Source organism: Pogona vitticeps, chromosome 7 (assembly GCF_051106095.1).
Source record: "Pogona vitticeps strain Pit_001003342236 chromosome 7, PviZW2.1, whole genome shotgun sequence".
In the NCBI taxonomy this organism is placed as follows: Eukaryota; Metazoa; Chordata; class Lepidosauria; order Squamata; family Agamidae; genus Pogona; species Pogona vitticeps.
This window is the reverse complement of record NC_135789.1, coordinates 17048584-17067547: the sequence shown is the minus strand read 5'-3', so window position 1 is coordinate 17067547 and position 18964 is coordinate 17048584. Positions and strand designations below refer to the sequence as shown.

At 47.5% G+C, this 18964-nt stretch overlaps 1 protein-coding gene across 2 annotated transcripts in view; it reads left to right on the top strand.

The window, feature by feature from the left end:
- Window positions 1–18964, top strand: part of SHD (Src homology 2 domain containing transforming protein D) — a 25766-nt gene extending 6802 nt beyond the window's left edge. The window contains exons 2-7 of one of the 2 annotated variants that reach the window (XM_072978149.2): window positions 455–584; window positions 1526–1753; window positions 5012–5098; window positions 6712–6880; window positions 9267–9386; window positions 17741–18964. In XM_072978149.2, coding sequence (XP_072834250.2) covers window positions 455–584; window positions 1526–1753; window positions 5012–5098; window positions 6712–6880; window positions 9267–9386; window positions 17741–17927 — 921 coding nt within the window. In that variant the 3' untranslated portion in view covers window positions 17928–18964. The remainder of the gene's footprint in view (window positions 1–454; window positions 585–1525; window positions 1754–5011; window positions 5099–6711; window positions 6881–9266; window positions 9387–17740) is intronic. The other variant, XM_072978150.2, reaches the window with a different exon arrangement.

Sequence of the window (18964 nt, the reverse complement as noted above, 5' to 3'; positions counted from 1 at the left end):
TGATGAGCGAGAAAGGGGTGGGGGAGAGAAAGCCTTTTAACCTTTCTCACGTCGGGCAAAAAGCCGCCTGCGGTGGCAGATTCTATCTGAATTCACAGGGGTTGTTCGCATGAACAAACAGTTACCGTTGGCTGCCTGCATGTTGACTCTGATGTCTACCAACCTTATGAATGACAGGCCTCCAGAAAAATCCCATCTGGAGCAGCCTTGCTCGATTCTTGCACACTCAGAAGTCGTGGCTTCCTTTAGCGAGCTGGTCCATCTCACATTAGGGTTTCCTCTTTCCCTGCTGCCCCTCAGCTTTTCCCAGAATGATGGTCTCTTCCAGGGATCCTTTGCATGAGGTGCCCAAAGGAGGACAGCTTGAATTTCATCATTTCTTGACTCCAGAGAGAGGTCAGGCTTGATTTGATACAAGTGTTTTTAATAGATTCAAATATTTCCTTTGCCACAGGCCCCGGGGGAGAGCGAGTACTCGGATCCCTTTGACGCCCACCGGCAGCCTAACGAAGAGACTGAGGAGGCCGTTGATGTGGAGAACAATGGATACATGGAACCCTACGATGCTCAGAAGGTGGTGGCCGGTGAGTGAGTGAGAGGGGTTCAGTTTGCAATGAATTGAGCCGCATGTGGTCCACAGGAGGGTTCCCCCCCCCCAATTTCTTCCCCTCGGACCTAAAAGGGTGCAGGCAGTGTGCAATGGTCACTCACCCTAAAGAAAGCTCAGTTCTCGGCTGAAGGTACAGTTAAATTAGAGAAGGCACTTAGAATGTACGTTGAAGTGGTGCTCCCTCAAGGGCCAAAAAGGGTCTGTCTGTCACACCAAGTTCTTTTTCCCTCACCTCTGTTATCTTATACTTAGCATGCTTCCGATTGCAGTTGGTCGTAGGAAATGAAGCACGGGGCATCATTTGTGTATCTGATTGCCCACACTTCATATCTCTGAGGAAAATTGTATTTTGGAAGGAAAAAAATGAACTAATCCCAGGGAATATATATTTCCCTTAATGTCTAATTTGTTGTTCAGAGCTTGATAGTTGTTGGAAATTGGAGCTGTCTGTGGTACCAGCCATGTCTTCCTCTGGCCTGCGGGTTTTAAAGGCTGATGCGGCATCAGACATGTACTGTAAGTTCCTGGTCCCTATGGATGTCGAGTTCTGTTTGAAATCAGAAAAGGCAGGGCAACCGAAATGCCAGAAGCTGAGTAATATATTTAGTTCTATTCAAAGTGTATAAAATAGCGCAAAAGACTGGGAAGGCCTCATTCAGGCTGTACCATGTGTGTGAGAGACAACAGGACCCATCATCTTCAAAGAAAAAAGGACCTCAAACTCTTCTTTCCCACTGCATTGTTAATTGAGAGATAAGTGAGAGTGAAACAGAGAGAGACTTCAGGGACTCAATCAGGACTAGGATCTTGGTGTTACTAAACTCCTGCTCGACAAGCTACACCACATAGGCTTTGTTGTTCTGTTTTGGTTTCACTTTTGATGGAGCCTCCCCTCCACAATCCACTGACTTCCAGATTTCCAAAGCAAAAGCAACTGGGACGACCGACGGGTGAAGAAATCCAGGATTGGTCTCCAGCTCTACGACACCCCGTACGAGGAGAAAGAACCCGAGGCTGACCCGGAGGGCCCGTCGGCCGAGAAACCCCGGGAAAGCCGCCTCCCCCAGGACGACGAGCGGCCGGCGGACGAATACGATCAGCCTTGGGAATGGAAGAAAAATCACATTTCTCGGGCTTTTGCTGGTAAGTATTTTGCATGCTTTGAAGTAGAACTACTGGCCTGAAATGCAGAGCATTCATAGTCCCTCAAAACTACAAATCCCATTATTCCTTAAGATGGACGCATGTCGCTGAAACAGTCCTGCTATGTAGCGGAGATAAATTTGCTGAAACAGTCCCACTATGTAGCAGAGATAAACTCTGTTTGTTATGTTTTCTGCAAAGCTGTACAAAGGCCAAGCAAGGAGCTTATCGTGTATGTTGAAGTGGTGCTCTTTCAAGCAGCAAAAAGTGTCTGCTTGTCACAGCATGCGGTTTCCCCCTCATCTCTGTATCTTATATTTTTAGTGAATCTTGCAAACTCTAGTCTAGGCCGTGGTGTCCTTTATGGAGTCAGTCTTATGTCCGATCTTTCTCTATTCCCGCTGCCTTCCACTCTTCTTAGCATGACAATCTTGCCTTCTCATGATGTCCTCAAGACACAAGAGCCCAACATCAGACAGGACTCCCTGACTTCCAGGGGAAAAGCAACTGAGATGAATCTCACAACCATCTTGTAAGACAATTTGGGAAGAGAAAATATGACTGACTTAAAGATCTTATATGTGCCCGACAGCTGCAGTTTGATCATTTTTGCTTTTAGAGCTGAGTTCAGGCTTGATTTAGGTTGGGACCCACTTGTCTGTCTTTCAGCATATATCCTCCAGCACCATATTATGAACAAATCTGATCCCCCCCCCACCCCCGGTTAGCTTTCATGACTTTTCCACAATTCACACCCGTACGTAATAACTGGGGATTATCGTCATTATCTGGACGGTGTTCGCCTTGGTATCCAGCGACACATTCTTACAGTTGAGAATCTTCTCCACTTCCTTCATTGCTGCCTTTCCGAGTCTCAGTCTTCTTATGATATCTTGGCTGCGATCTCCCTTTAGGTTGATATGATCCCCCCCAGTTAATCCTCTCCCGTCCAGGATAAACAGATCCCGAGGCCTTTAAGCCCTTCCTCATAGATATTTGCTCAACTGCTCTGAATGGTGGCTGGTTGGTCTACCTCTCCAGCAACTGCCCAACGTTGCCAGTGTGGTAGTTAAAGCTTGGGGCTCGGACCTTGGACTGGTCACTCCCTGCCCTCGCTTGGTCTTTTGTTGTTGTTGTTTAGTTGTTAAGCCGTGTCCGATTGTTTGTGACCCCCTGGATCAGAGCCCGTCAGGCCCTCCTGTCTTCCACTGCCTCCTGGAGTTGGGTCAAAGTCACATTGGTCGCTTCGATGACCCTGTCGAGCCACCTCATCCTTTGTCGTCCCCTTTTCCTCCTGCCTTCACATTTTCCCAACATCAAGGTCTTTTCCAGGGAGTCTTCTCTTCTCATGAGATGGCCAAAGTACTGGAGCCTCAGCTTCAGGATCTGTCCTTCCAGTGAGTGCTCAGGGATGATTTCCTTCAGAGTGGATCTACTTTGCAGGATATTGTTGGTTGAAGAGCCATGGAGGCTGCATTGATTTCAGAAAAAAATAGGATGAAGACATCCCATATACATGAACAAATAAATCCTCTCCAGTGTCTTTGAGCTGAGAAACTCCACAAGCCCACCTCCCCTACTGTGCTTCAAAAGCTTTCCATGGAAGGCTCCTCCCGTTATTTTTATCTTGCGCTCTCCCTGTTATCTTTTCCCCTCGGCCCAGTCTGCACACCCCCTTTTTCTCACCGTGCGGCCTTTATCACGCCTGGCGATGATCGATTTTGTTCAAAGCGGCTGTTCAAAGAAGCATAAACACCAGTTAATAAAGGTGAGGGGGGAAGCCAAAAAGGGGTTGCAGCATTGAGCCAGCAGCTGAAAGGTTGATCTTATAAAAGAATTGGAGACGGGGGGGGGGGCTCCACAACTCCCCCTTATCATCATCTGCCTGTCGACAAGGACAGCCTCGTTCCGGGTGATTCCTTTGCATTTTGCACCGTGGCAGGATGATGCCAAGATCAATGCAAAATCCCGATATCTTAAGGCTAAGCTTGGTGGAGAAGAAATTGCTTTCTAAGACCTCAACTGTGCATGCACAGACATGCTCAGGCAGCGTGCTCAAGAGGGCAGAAGTGGCTGGGCTTTGCAAGAAACCCCGTCCGGATTCTGCTCTCGGGGTGGAACGTGCCTTGACGAGATAATGAGATGAGAGGCGGATGCAAACAGGAAAATCTTGATCTTTCCCCAAACATGATTTAGAATCAGGACTAGAAACTTGGTTAAAACAGACAAATAAATAAAGAAGCCAGCTTTTCAAGTAATGGCATGCGTGTTGCAGGGACCACATGGAGGCTCAAGACTCTGATTTCTGTGGAGGAAGTTATTCCCTTCTCTGTCTGAGGTCCTGAGTTACCTGAGTGCTGAATATCTGGGAAACTTCTGCTCCCGGCCTTTCCCCCACTGGTATATATTTTTATATCCCATCATCCCTCACAGTTGACTGTGCCCAGCTGTGGGTGATGGGTTCCCAAGCGGGATGGGAGAAAATGAAGAAAGATTAGAAAAACGAAGGGGGTCTGAATAGTTTGGGACCCAAATATCCATTTTGTACCCGTGTATTCTTTACCAATGTCTGTCACCAGGTTAAGACCAGCATCACCTTACACAGTCTGCTTTTTTCTCTTGGCATTCCCATTGGCTATCTTAAAATTATTTGTTTTTATAGTGCCTAACTCCCTCCCCGCAATCATTTAAATACCAAAAACACCTTTGGTTTTTAAAGAAAAAAATACAGCTTTGCTCTGAAAACTTGGACGTCCTTTCAGATAAAGAAATAGTGTAGCGCTACAGTGCTGCAGCGCTATGACACTTCCCTTGCGCAGCATAGTGACACAGCGCTCACTTAAGCTCAAAGGATGCACACGTTAATAATGTTCAACGAACATTCAAGTCCCGCCCCTATTCTTTTCCCTTTACCTATTTATCCTGTGCGGGTGGGGGAGAGGATATATGGGGAGAGGGGATAATAGAGTGGGATGATCTGGGATAATCGGTGGTCCAGATCCTGCTTGTTTTATCTCTTGCTTTAAGGGAACGTTGGAAGGGGTTGTCTGGGAGGAACGTCGTCTGTCTTTCCTTTGTCTCTTTCTCTGTCCGTCTGCCGTTAAATCTTTCCTCTTTTTTTACCATGTTGGTTTTTGTCTCCCCTTTCTTGCTCTTCCATCTCCTCCCCGCCCTTCCGGTTCCTCGTGATGTTTCCCTCCACCTCCTTTCCCCTCCCCATAACTTTTCCTGCCCCATAATACCCCCTTCCCACTGCAGTAGACGTTAAGGAGTCAAACGTTTTGCCTTGGCCACCGCCAGTAGGAGAACTCGCAGGGAGTGAGGAAGAAGGCCTAAATCCAGCAGGTGACATCTTTTTTAAAAACTGTAATGCCCCAATTTTCCTCCTCTCTCCCTCTTCTTTCTGGAAGTTAGCACAAGCCAGATCAGGCCTCCCAGCGGGCCGGATCAGGCCCACGGGATGAATGACATCTTCCGTTCACCTTGCTTGGAGCTGTGCTTTCTTGCCTTCCATATATAGGCAATGTCAGGGTTGTAGCCAGTATATAGATAGAAAATGAGACACAACAGGCAGGAGTTCATCAGGGGTGGCTTAAGGTGGCAGCCTATTGTGACAGACAGGAATTGAACAGGGGTAGCTTAAGCTGGTTGCCTTCCTTACATCTGAGTCGGGCAGCTTGCAGCCCTCCAGATCTTCTGCATGCCAGTCCTCATTCTCCTTCACCACTTGCCCAGTGAGTAAAGGCTGATGGGAGTTGTAGTCCAGCCAGTTCTGGGGAGCCAGACTCTCCTCCTCCTCAAACCATACACTACGAAGTCAGGATTTCCTCAAAGGCCCTTTTGCACATCTGTGATTTTCTTTTTTTCTGTTTCTCATTACCCTGTGGTCAGGTTGGAAAGAATAAGTTACAAGTAACTTGGCTTAAAAAAAAAAAAGACAGCTTTTCTAGTTACTTTTTAAGGCTGTGCAGGGAAAATGTGCAAGGTTTTCCAAGCTTCTATGGCATTCTTTTATCCACCTTCAGGGATTTATAAAAAGGGCTAAAAAGCAACGAAAAGTAACTAGTAGTTAGTTACAGTAAGGGTGTGTGTAAAGTGTAACTTCTGTGTAACTTGGTGGTGGAGAAATATATATATATATATTGAGTTGGTAGCTTCCAGAATCAGCCAGACTCTGTGGCTACTACATACATAGACTGGGGGATTCAAGAAAGTAAAATTTCTGATATTTTACAGTAACAAAATTACTTTTTGTAACTTGACATAACTTCCCAAAGTCTGTCTGTGACACCCTTTCCCTGTTGTTCTCTTTACTCTTTCCTCCACTCCTCTTTCTTTTACACCATTTGTTTGTCACATCCCTCATTTCTGTTGTAGAGTTTGGAATTTCTGATAAAATCCTTTATGTTTGTGTGTGTATTTGTGTGTGTGTTTTTGGCTACACAGCAGAAGTACAAAGCCTCAAGAGAGAAGAATAGCCTACAGTTTCCCCAGATAGTCCATCCCTTTCTCACTCGATGGCCCTAAAGGTCTCAGGAACTCTGAGACATTGATAGGTGAAAGAGAAAAAAATGTTTCAAGGCTTAACTGTTGTGAACGGATTAGCAACGACCGAACAAGCAGAGTGATTGTTTCCAACACGTTAAAGAGAGGGGGAAAAACACTGAGCAGAGAGGCGGGGCTTTCTTGGAATTCTGAGGTGGGAAAGAATGATTGGTTAGTGCTGGAGAGATTGACAGATACCAGAGCCACACAAACCGCAGGCAGCATGCGAGGTTGCAAATAAAATTCCTATGGTTTCTGGGTTGGACACGGATTTGTCGCTGGCACACCTTTGGTGTGCTTCTAGCTTTTCCATGTGCGTAGGTGTGCCTTCTCGTTAATAAAGGGACAATAATGATGCCTCTTACTCAGCATCTTTCTCGTGCTCACTCTTTTTTGTCCTCCGTTTCTCACAGCCCAGTTTGACACCCAGGAATGGGAGCACACCTCTTCCGCGCTTAAAGAGCGCTGGCGTCCGCCAAAGCAGCTCGCCGCAACATCCAAGTTTGGCCGGTCTCAGAGTCCCGAGCCCAGCCTTCTTGTCGCCGAGCGCATCGACCCTTCAATCCCGTTGGAAAATCAAGCGTAAGTGATTGCGGCGGCCAGCTTGAGGGCTGGGTGGTGCAAGAATAATGGAAAAGACGAATGCCAGCAAGGCTGAACACCTGCGTAAATTATAATCCATAGTTTTAGAACAGCAGAGCTGGAACGGACTTTAGGGATCATCGAGTCCAGCTCCTCTCAAGGAGGCATGGTGGAGGATTCGAACTCCCAACCTATATGTAAGGCCAGCAAGGGAGAGTGAAAGAAGCTGAGTGGAGACAGTTAAAGGAGCCGGAGGTCTATGAAACTCAAGGGAAGTCTAAGCCTTAAAGGAAGCAAGAACGTAGGGAATGAGTTAGTTAAAGGTAGAAGAAGCAGTGGTAGCTGGTCCTTTGGATTTCTTCAGGGGTGTGTCTCTGGATCCATTCCGGGTTGTAGCCTGAACTTTACCGGTGCCGAACCTGTTGGGAGAATGGGATTCAGGGCTTGTAGGGAGGGGTCATGACAAGAAGACACACAATGGCTGTGAGTTTGGACCCCCCCCCCATGCACCCACCCCCCAGGGAGGAAATAAAAGATCTGGAGCTCTTTGGAGTGTTTGGGATGTCCCTTCCAAGTGTAAAAAAATAGAGCAGGAGATTTAGTGCATCTTGTGAGGGGCTGCCTGTGTCGGACAACCGATTCCAAGGTGCACCAGGTTTCCCAAAGGGATGGATTTTTTTTAAAAAAAATCACATGTTACTGCTGTGTTTTTATTCTCACTGTTGAGAGTGGTTTGTAGGGTTTTTTTCCTCCGTGTGTTGAAATCACAGGGCCGGCTTTGCCCCCCAAGCGCCTGTGGGTCAAGGAGCTTGTGAGTGCGGCCCTGTTCCTTGTTTGGGCTCAGAGAGGCCTTTTACAAGGAGCTCTTCAGGGTCCTGAACCCACTTGGCCTGCCGTTTGGATTAGGGCTCAGCACCCCGGACAGCTCCACATAAAGTTCGGGCCAAAGTAAAGTTTGGACCCAAAGCACATCCGTTCCCCAATGTCGGGGTTCACTGGTTTTCCACAGGGGGGGAATAATTTGTGTGTGTTTTTTCGGGAGCAATGGAGCTGGGAGAGCCAAAGTCACACAGATGGGGAGGTCAGGGTGGCGTTCAGGGTTGATCAAAGCTGACAGTATGGGATGCGAGCTTTGGCGTGACACAGAACTCTTCTCTTAGCTACCTTTGAACAACTGGATGGTTTAGTTCTCTGGCTGTGGAGCCAGAGGTTGGGAGTTCGAAACCCCCCACGGGGCCTCCTTGTCAGGGGCTGGACTGGATGATCTATAAGTTCCCTTCCAACTCTGCAATTCTAAGAGGATCATGATTTAGGGGAGGGATGCCTGTTAAAATAAAGATGTTGTACCAGAAGTCGTATTTAATTCCTAGTTAATACGGGTGTTGGTCAGTGAAAATAAATCCTTTCCATTCTGGGGCAATATCACTCAGTAATGGCCTCTTTCTCACCTCCACCTGCTTTTTCCCCACCCATTCAGGCCCAATTTAAAGCATATTTTATTTTACTGTGTTGTATTGAACTGATCCAAACTCATTATTACCATTATTATTGTCCTGCTGACAACTTCCCTCAAGGAATGGTTGATGTTCTAATTATTTTGCCCGCCTGCAGCTTTTCTCGTGCGTTGCTGTTGAGCTGAAATTATTGGGGAAATAGTGCACGAGCAAGCTTCGATATATTAATATATATATATAGATATAGATATATTTGACAAAACACAGGAAAACCTCAATGATGGATTATGAGGGTGGCTTGGACAGAAAAGAAATATTAGTGTTCCTATTTCTAATCAATACTGAGAGTGTTCTATCCGTTATGAACATTGGAAAAATGGCTTGGGCATATTAGATTTATTTTGCTAGAATGCGGGACAGCCGGAGGATAACATAATAATAATACTTTTATTTTTTTAAAAAATTGAAGATTTGTCTATGTTATTAAGATCGATGCCCCTTTAACAGCTTCATCCCTAGTGTATCCTGGGATTTGTAGACTTTAATAATAATAATAATAATAATAATAATAATAATAATAATAATAATAATAATAATAATAATAATAATAATAATAATAATAATGCAGAGCTGGAAGGAACTCTATAGATCAACAAGTCCAGATCCTGTCAAGGAGGCCCAGTGGGGGGACTCGAACTCTCAACCTCAGGTGCGCGGCCGAGTGCAACAGGGTATCCCGGCGTAGACCATCTTGAATTCAAGATTTTCCCTGAGTGGAGCTGGGGGGTTGAGTTGATGGCCTCTGGGGTACCCTCCCGACTTGAGAATTCAGAGATAGTTTCGAATTCAGCCGTCGACGTCCCTTCCACGTTTACGAACTCGAAAGGCGAGGGTTGGCCGTGAACGACTCTTTTGTTTTTCACCCCCAACAGCTGGTTTCACGGCACGATCAGCCGGGCCGACACTGAGTCCCTTTTGACCCTCTGCAAGGAAGGGAGCTACTTGGTGAGGAACAGCGAAACCAGCCGAAACGACTACTCCCTTTCGCTCAGGTAAGGTGATGCCACCGACTCCTCCTTCTGGACTTGGCCTTTTCCCTTATTCATTGATTTCAGTCTCCCCGCCCCCCCCCCCGTGCATACCTTGTCCAGCTGTGTGCCCAGTTTCCTCAACCCCTCTCCGAGGTGCTGAACCCTGGATAATTTTTGCAAAGGGCTCATGAAAACCCGAAGTGGACTCCCAATGCCCCCGTGGAACTGGAATCAGAACTTAAAAACTGCACTCTCCTGCCCCTGATTAAGCTGGATTGATACTGGTCACGGAATCATGGGATTTGTAGTTGGTGGTGGACATGGAGATCCCCGTTATGAGCACTCAAGCGCCATCTAGAGCAGCGTCGGCTTCTGAGTGGCCTTCCCAGCCGTTAAATCACAAGATCCTTCGAGACGGAGCCATGAGATCCGAAGTGGTTCAGAGTGGATCTCCGCCTGCAACAACAGGGCCGCATAGACCCGGCCCTCCCTCTACAGCAGTGGTCTCCAACCTTGAGCCTCCTGATGTTCTTGGACTTCAACTCCCAGAAATCCTGGCCAGTAGAGGTGGTGGTGAAGGCTTCTGGGAGAACATCTGGAGGCCCAAGGTTGGAGACCACTGCTCTACAGGTTTCCAGAGTGGGAGCTCAGTGGGAGGAATGAAACTCCAGCATTGCAGAAACGTGGCCAGAACGTGGCTTGTTTCTGATTTCCATCTCGTTAAACCGCAGGGTGGTGGTGGGGGAAAATCTCATCATCGCCTCTGAGAGGGAGAATTTTTTAAAAATTGTTCCCTAGAAGAATCCAATAAGCCCTTCAAAGGCTGAGCCCCTGTATATATTTGCTCTCCCTGCCCCAAAATTCAGAAATAAAGTTCTTTTCCCTCAATTCTGCCCGATCCGTCCACCCCGCACATCGCTGAGGAGTTTCAGTTTCTGACTTCAGAGCCAAGGCCTGGGCGTTCGAATCCCCGCTGTGCCACCCTCACAGGGGCTCGACTTGATGGTCTTTGTTACATACAGCATTGATGTTACCTGTCTGTCATGGGTTTGGAGGGAAAGTTCCATCCTATGGAGAGTGGAAGGCGGGACATCAGGAGGAGGGGCTGTACTGTATAAATATGTGATGCCTGTGTGGTGAGAGAGAGACGCTGGGAGACTCTGGGTTGTGACGAAGCAGCAGCTGGGAAGAAGAAGCTGTTGTGGGAGTCTGTGTGTCAGACAGGGTACTACTGTGTGTCAGAGTACCAACCTGATAGGTTCAGGTGTCTGTTGGTTAGCCAGAACTGATAGGTTCAGGGTCTGTGCTTCAAGTTAAGGGTTCTGGGTGAGCCAAACTGTATGCATGTATGAGTGAGAATAAGCCACGTTACTTTATCCTATTCACCTGATTGTTTATTTTTCCCTGTGTGTATTTAAATAAACCTTATTCTTTTATTGTTTAAAAATCCATCCCTGGTCTGTGTGACTTCTTACAGGGAATGGTTGGTGGCAGCTTAGTGTAACTGTGTGACATATCCCAGTAGGTCTGGGTTTGTCACATTGATTGGTGTCCAGCGTGTGGGATACGACTGGTCCAGTTGTCCAGCGGTCCAGCAAAGCCTTGGCAGGTGTGCCCAGAGCAAGGGGGGTCTAGTCAGGGACAGTCTGAGGCGCGTAGGTAATCTTCTAGGTGTACCTCACGGGGAGGTGCGCTAGTAGAAGAACGTGCCAACTGGGGAGACTTAGATTAAGGTGCTCTGAGGCAGCCTAGTTTTGGCGGGAAAAAAGCTGAGGCAAAACTGCATAGTAACAGTGATCTAGCTTGCCAGCTGAGAGGCCCAGCAGAGGGGGGTAGGCTCTGACTTGATACTGTTGCAAGTTAGTGCTGAAGAACAGCAGCAATCTCTAGGGAGAGCTGGTTCTGAGGCAAAAAGGAAAAAAGTGGTCGTTTTATTCTGAGGCTTGACTTTTTAAAGCAGCCTGTTCTGAGGGGGGATTATGCCCTTGACTCGAAGCCAGATGGCAGAAATGAGTGACGTGAAAGACCCCCAGATTGACCAAGGTTCTGAGGATGAATTTGGCTCAGTGCAGGGTGACAGCACAGGAGAGCAGAACCCAGAACTTAGAAAATTGCTCATAGCCCAACAGCATGAACTGAGGATGAGGCAATTTGAAATGGAGGAAAGGGAAAGAGAAGAAAGATTGGAGAGAGAGAAAATGGCGTTTGAGAGGGAGAGGGAGAGAGAGAAAATTGCTCTGGAAAAAGAAAGAATGGCGTTTGAATTAAGAAAATTGGAACTGATGAACCAGAACAATAATAACAATAGGGATTCTGAGGGAGGCCAACTGTCTAAAGCTGACCTGAAGAAATTCCCTGTGTACCACAAGGGAGATTGTCCTGAGGTGTTCTTTTCCTTAGTGGAAAGAGCGTTTGTGGACTTCTCAGTGAGGGAAACTGAGAAGATGACCATCATGCGATCTTTAATCAGTGGTAGCCTGGCTGAGGTTTATGCCGAGATGCCTGAGGAACTGATGAAAGATTTTGCAGAGTTTAAAAAACTGGTGTTTGCCAGACATGGGATAAATGCAGAGCAGCTGAGACAAAGATTCAGGTCCCTCACAAAAAAACCAGAACAGACTTTTACCCAAGTGGGGGCCCAATTGGTGAGGCTGCTTGAGAAATGGCTATCGCAGGAAGGGACAGAGACCTATGAGCAGCTTAAAGACTTGATAGCACTGGAACAGTTCTATTCAGTCCTGCAGGGGGAATTGAAATTCCAGGTGAGGGAAAGGAAACCGAAATCTGTGGCAGCAGCCGCAGAGATCGCAGATTTTATTTCCCAAATAAGAAAGCCCTTGGGTGAGGGGAAATCTGTGGGTAAACCCAAAGAAACCTACAGCAAGTACTCTCAGGGACCAGGGAAAAGCCAGCAAGGGGGAGGGGCCCATGGTGAAGGGAAGCCCTCAGACATGAAACCAAGACCTCAGATTTTGGAGGGAAAACCAAAACAAGATGAGAGAGAATCAAAATACACCAGAAAATGTTATTTCTGTCAGGGAAAGGGTCATCTAATCTCAGAGTGTGAGAAATTAAAGCAGCTAAAAGGAATGGTGCCTCAGAATGCTAGTGGGACCAAGCCAAAAGCTGTGTTCTGTGTCCAGAAAGAGCAAGGCTCAGTGTCACTGAGGGAGCCTGTTGCCATGGCTACTCAGTCTGGAACAGCTACCTCTGCTGATCAGGCTGAGGAAAATGGTCCTCTTGTAGAGGTAAAGCGCTGCTTGCTGATAAAAACAGATTCTCAGTTGTTTGAGACAGCCGGGGTGGACGTAGGAATACTTGACCGTCAGTATAGGGGGCTGCGGGACACTTGTTCCCAGGTAACCCTGTGCCATCCAGATATCATCCCTAGGGAGTTTATAATCCCAAATGAGAGCATGAAGGTGGCAGGGATTGAGGGGCAGGTAATCTCTCTGCCAGTAGCAGAGGTACCTGTCAACTTTCAAGGCTGGAGGGGAGATTGGCGGCTAGCAATTTCATCGACTCTGCCAGCAGCCGTGCTCGTGGGAAATGACCTGGCTGAACATGTGAAACGGGTGTTAGTGATTACACGCTCACAAGCCACCACAGGGACAGTTCAGGGGGGTAATGATGAGCCAGAGACGGAAGCAGAGGGAAGTTCAGAAGCTGTGGTGGAAACCTTAACCACAGACAGCAGATTTGGACAGGAGCAAAAGGCAGACGCCACTCTCCAAAAGTGTTTTGAACAGGTGACTGACGCCCAGCTAACACCTGAAACCCCAGTGAGATTTCTGGAGAAAAAGGGGATTTTATATAGAGAAACCCTGAAGAATATCTCAAAAGGGGGAGATGGGATCAGAAGTCAGCTGGTGGTACCTGAAAAGTATCGCCCCATGATCTTACAAAGGGGGCACTCTGACATGTTTGCTGCGCACTTAGGAGTGAACAAAACACAGCAGAGAATCACACAGAATTTCTACTGGCCTGACATAGGGAAGCAGATCAGGGAGTTCTGTAAACAATGTGATGTGTGTCAAAGGCAGGGGAATAACCGCGACAGGACCAAAGCAAAGTTGTGCCCTTTGCCTGTGATTGACACTCCGTTCAAATGCATAGGGGTGGATATTGTGGGACCTTTGCCCAAGGCCACAAAGAGGGGGAACAGGTTCATTCTAACAATTGTGGACCATGCCACAAGGTATCCTGAAGCCATACCCTTGACTAACATTGAAACTAACACAGTGGCCGATGCTTTGGTGGGGTATATGTCCAGGATGGGATTTGCCTCAGAGATAATCACAGATTTGGGCGCATCGTTCACATCAAAGCTCATGAAACGCTTATGGCAAATCTGTGGAATTAAGCACAAGGAAACCACTGCTTATCATCCTGAAAGTAATGGGTTAACTGAGAAGTTCAATGGGACTCTAATGCGCATGATTAGGGCTTACTTGGCAGAGAATCCAAACAATTGGGACCAGAAGCTGCAATCCCTTTTGTTTGCTTATCGATCAGTGCCACAAGCCAGTACCGGGTTCAGTCCATTTGAACTTTTATTCGGGAGAAGGGTGAAAGGGCCCCTTGATTTGATCAAACAAAATTGGGAGCAGATCACCCAGGATGACCCACAAGACGTTGTGACTTACATAGACACCTTGATGAATGACCTAAAGCGAAATCTAGAGCTGGCAGCAGAAAACCTGCAAGCTCAGAAGGTCAGACAGAAAACATGGTATGACCACAAAGCTAGAGAGAGGCACTTTGACCCAGGGGAGGAAGTGCTTTGGCTTAGGCCCTGCAGAGAGAATAAACTGCAGCTCAAATGGGCAGGACCATATAGGGTCATTTCCAAGATGTCAGACCTGAACTACCTAATAGAGCAGGAGGAGAACCAAGCAAGGAGGGTGGTTCATGTGAATGCCCTAAAACCCTACTACAGAGGGGAACAGAGGGTTTTATTTGCGATAAAAGCAGCTGAGAGTGAGGAAGCGGAATTACCCTTCTGGGAGGGTAGAGGGGAAGTAAAATACAACCCAGAGGAGGTAAAGATCAGTCCTGCACTCACCCAAGACCAGCAGCAAGAACTAAAAATGCTGCTTAGCAAATATCAACAGGTGTTTTCCAACAAGCCGGGGATAGTGAAGGGAGTGATGCATCGGATCCATACAGGGGATGCACCCCCGCAGGCAGTATCCCCATACCGAGTAACGGGACCCTATAGGGACAAGGTGCGGAAGGAGCTGGACGAGATGCTTAGGGAGAACATAATCGTCCCCTCTTCTAGTCCTTGGTCCTCTCCGATAGTCCTTGTGGACAAGCCTGATGGGAGCATTAGGTTTTGTGTCGATTACAGGAAATTAAACCGTGTAACCACTCCTGATGCCTACCCAATGCCCAGGCTAGACAACCTGATTGAAACCATAGGGGGTTGTCGGTTCATCTCATCATTGGACCTGGTAAAGGGATATTGGCAATTAAGAATTGATCCCAGGGATCAAGAAAAGACTGCCTTTTGCAGCCCTTTTGGTCTCTATGAGTTTCGAGTCCTGAGCTTTGGTCTCAGAAATGCACCAGCCACATTCCAAAGGCTGATGGACCAGACCTTAGCAGGGCTCAGTGACTTTACAGTGGCCTACATTGACGACATAGGGATCTTCAGTAATACCTGGGAAGATCACCTGATACACCTGGAGTTAGTGCTGCAGAGGTTAAGTGCAGCAGGGCTAACAGTAAAGGCCAGCAAGTGTCAGCTGGGTAGCCCAGAAATAAAATACTTGGGTCACATGGTAGGGGGAGGAATGATAAAACCCCTGGAGGCCAAAATAGAAGCTGTTCGTGATTGGCCCAGACCCAACACCAAGAAAAAAGTCAAATCATTTCTTGGGTTGGTGGGCTACTACAGAAAGTTCATCCCGAGGTTTAGCGAGATTGCGGCTCCGCTGACCGATCTGACGAGGAAGACGGCTGATGACCGCATCCCGTGGACCAGCGACTGTGAGGCGGCGTTCCAGAGGTTAAAGGAGGCGTTAATCAACTATCCTGTCCTGCGTGCTCCAGACTTCGACCGGGAGTTCATCATCTACACCGATGCGTCTAACAGCGGGGTAGGAGCAGTTCTGTGCCAGGAGGATGAGAATGGTGACCAGCATCCAGTGTCCTACCTGAGTAGGAAACTTCAAAAAGGTGAGAGACATTTGGCAACCGTGGAGAAGGAGTGTTTGGCCATAGTCTACGCGATCCAGAAGGCCAAGCCTTACATCTGGGGAAGACATTTTATTCTGTGTACTGACCATTCACCATTGCAATGGTTAAAGACAATGAAAACCCACAATAGCAAACTTATGAGGTGGGCTTTAAACCTACAGGACTATGACTTTGAAGTGAAGGTGGTCAGAGGGTCAGTGAACTGTGTTGCTGACGCCTTATCAAGAAGACCTGAAGAATGAAGACGGCGAAAGAACATGGACTATATGTATATAATGATGACAAAAAGTTAAATGTACCTGGTTTTGAATTTGGTTTGTATGAATAAAGGTAAATGGATGTAATGTATATGGTAAATGTTTAAATGCCTATTTGCTATGGTTTAACTTAGAATGTAAGTATAAGTGAGTATAATATGGTATGTATAACTGTTGTTGTGTATTTTATACAGGTTGTTTTTTGGTGAAAAGCACGTTAGCTTTCCCCCTACAAAACAACTTATAAAGAGGGGAGGTGTTACATACAGCATTGATGTTACCTGTCTGTCATGGGTTTGGAGGGAAAGTTCCATCCTATGGAGAGTGGAAGGCGGGACATCAGGAGGAGGGGCTGTACTGTATAAATATGTGATGCCTGTGTGGTGAGAGAGAGACGCTGGGAGACTCTGGGTTGTGACGAAGCAGCAGCTGGGAAGAAGAAGCTGTTGTGGGAGTCTGTGTGTCAGACAGGGTACTACTGTGTGTCAGAGTACCAACCTGATAGGTTCAGGTGTCTGTTGGTTAGCCAGAACTGATAGGTTCAGGGTCTGTGCTTCAAGTTAAGGGTTCTGGGTGAGCCAAACTGTATGCATGTATGAGTGAGAATAAGCCACGTTACTTTATCCTATTCACCTGATTGTTTATTTTTCCCTGTGTGTATTTAAATAAACCTTATTCTTTTATTGTTTAAAAATCCATCCCTGGTCTGTGTGACTTCTTACAGGGAATGGTTGGTGGCAGCTTAGTGTAACTGTGTGACATATCCCAGTAGGTCTGGGTTTGTCACAGTCTTCAGGGTCCCTTCCAGCCCTGCCGTTCTGGGAATGGCTGTATAGCACAGCGGTTTAGGTTTCTGCCTGGGGAGTCATTGGTTGGGAGTTCGAATCCCCCACTTGATGGGCGAGACTGGATGATCCTTTAAGGGGGTCCCTTCCAGCTTCTGCCGTTCTAAGATGATGATTTTGTTTGAAGAGATGAGTTATTTCCAGTGTTGCCAAACTCTCGCTGTTCCAGAAGCTTGGCAGGAAAGAGTCAAGGGTGTCCGTGGCATTATGGGATGGCCTGGAGCACACCAGCTGAGGCAAAGCCGGGCTGTCTCCTCTCTCACCTCCTGGTGCTGGGATGAATATTTTATATTGAGTTCTGAAATCAAGAGACAGTGAAGGCACGCCAGGAACACACACACACAGACACGGGGGTCTCTGATCATTGCGTGAGCCAAATGAAATATTCATCGCTTGGGGTTGGCTCGCGTGACAGCAGGACCGCGCACCTTCTCCCAAAAACCTTGGTTGCATATCTCCACCATAGTAAAGAGAGATTTCTCTGTAATAAAGAGTGATAGGGTTTAGTAACAACAGGGTTAATCCATAGTAGGACTTTTAACTAATCTTTAGGACACCTTTGGGGTTCTTGCTGTCAAGCCATCTCCAACTTTAGGGTGTCTGGCGAAGGTGCCCCATCCATCTGCCGCCTGGCTCAGCTCTTGCAAGCTCAAAAGTCGTGGCTTCTTTTATGGAGTTAGTCCATTTCATATTTGGTCTTCCTCTTTCCCTGCTGCTCGCTGCCTTTCCCTGTATTATTCCATTCTCCGGAAAATCCTCATGATGCCAGGACAGCCTCAGTTTTGCTATTTTCACCTCCAGAGACTGTTCAGGCTTGATTTGATCCGGGACCCCTGGTTTGTCTTTCTGGCATTCCTGAGAGATGCCTTTAGGATCATTCGTTTTTAGGACTCCTTGGTGTGTGTGTATGTGTGTGTGTGTTGGTTTTGCTGTTGCCTTTTGCAAGCTTGTGAAACCATGGGGACTAGCATCTTTTCAGGGCTTCCTCTGCTGTGAAACGGAACCCAGTGCTTCTTGGGATAAATCCACGGCTGGATCTGACTGATGCCTCCTCTGTTTTCTCCCTTAGGAGCAGCCAGGGGTTTATGCACATGAAATTCACTAGGACCAAGGAGAACAAGTTCGTTCTGGGCCAGAACAGCGCTCCGTTCGACAGCATCCCAGAGGTCATCCACCACTACACCTCCCAGGAGTTGCCCATCAAGGGGGCCGAACACCTCTCTTTACTCTATCCGGTGGCCATGCAGACCCTGTGATTTGAACTCAGGACCCAAACGCTGGGGAGACAGGCAAAGGGGCTAAATTTTTATTTTTATTTTCCAAATCCAAAGAGTCTGGCGTGATGATTGTCTGGGTGAAAAAAGCCTCATATTTTGGGGCAATCTTTTAAGGGGGCACCCCTCCCTCTCTCTCCAGTTTTCAAGCAATAACGGGGCCGGTTTTGTTTTCGAAACGTCCGATCCGCACCTCTTTCCAATTTTTGCGGTGATCTCTTCTTCGTTCCGCCTGGCAGACCTTATCTGCAGGAATGGATGGGGGAGCTCAGGTCTTGCAAAACACTCCAGAATTGGTCGGCATTTCGGCTCTTGCCTGTGCGAGTGTCCAGCTGAGATCTGTTCTCCTGATCTAACAGCTCTCCTCTTGCATAGCTTATTTTGTTGGGACGCAACACCGGAGGGGGCTGAGTTTTTGCAAGGGGAGGGCGACGGCACAAACCAGGGGCTTGGATACTGTCCTGAGGGTTTCCCGTCCTTCCTGCAGAGGGAGCTGACGTTCGCCGTGCAGCTTAGCTCTTGCAAAGTTCGTCTGACTTAGAATTCGCAGAGCAGCTGCGCCCCCAAAACGCCCATAGGTATGCTCTCCGATCGCACAATATATCTCGGTTTTGCCGTTTTTGGGGGCGGAAGAGGAACAGGCCGCGGTGGACTTTGGAAGCGATTTCATCGCCCAAGGAGGGGAAGATACATGCTTGGCATCCAATAAAGACCCCCGTCAAGTTACATTTGCAGCTGAAATGTCCATCAGAAGAAGGAAGAGACCCCTTTATTGGAGGTGTTTGGCTGCTATTCATCCATTCCCCCCGTCCCTGGGAAGGAGGTTTCCGGCCGGATCCTGTTCCTAGTTATTCTCACCCTGTTTTTCTCCTGTCGACTCAGGTGTTGGTTGTGTAAGACTCTGTGCTGTTGCTTCCGTGTTTCTGGTGCAATATTATCCTTTCCTCTGTCTCTCCTCCTCACCCTGACAGTCTTGCCTTTCCATTAAATGCCACAGACGGTGTGTGGGTTTGACAGTC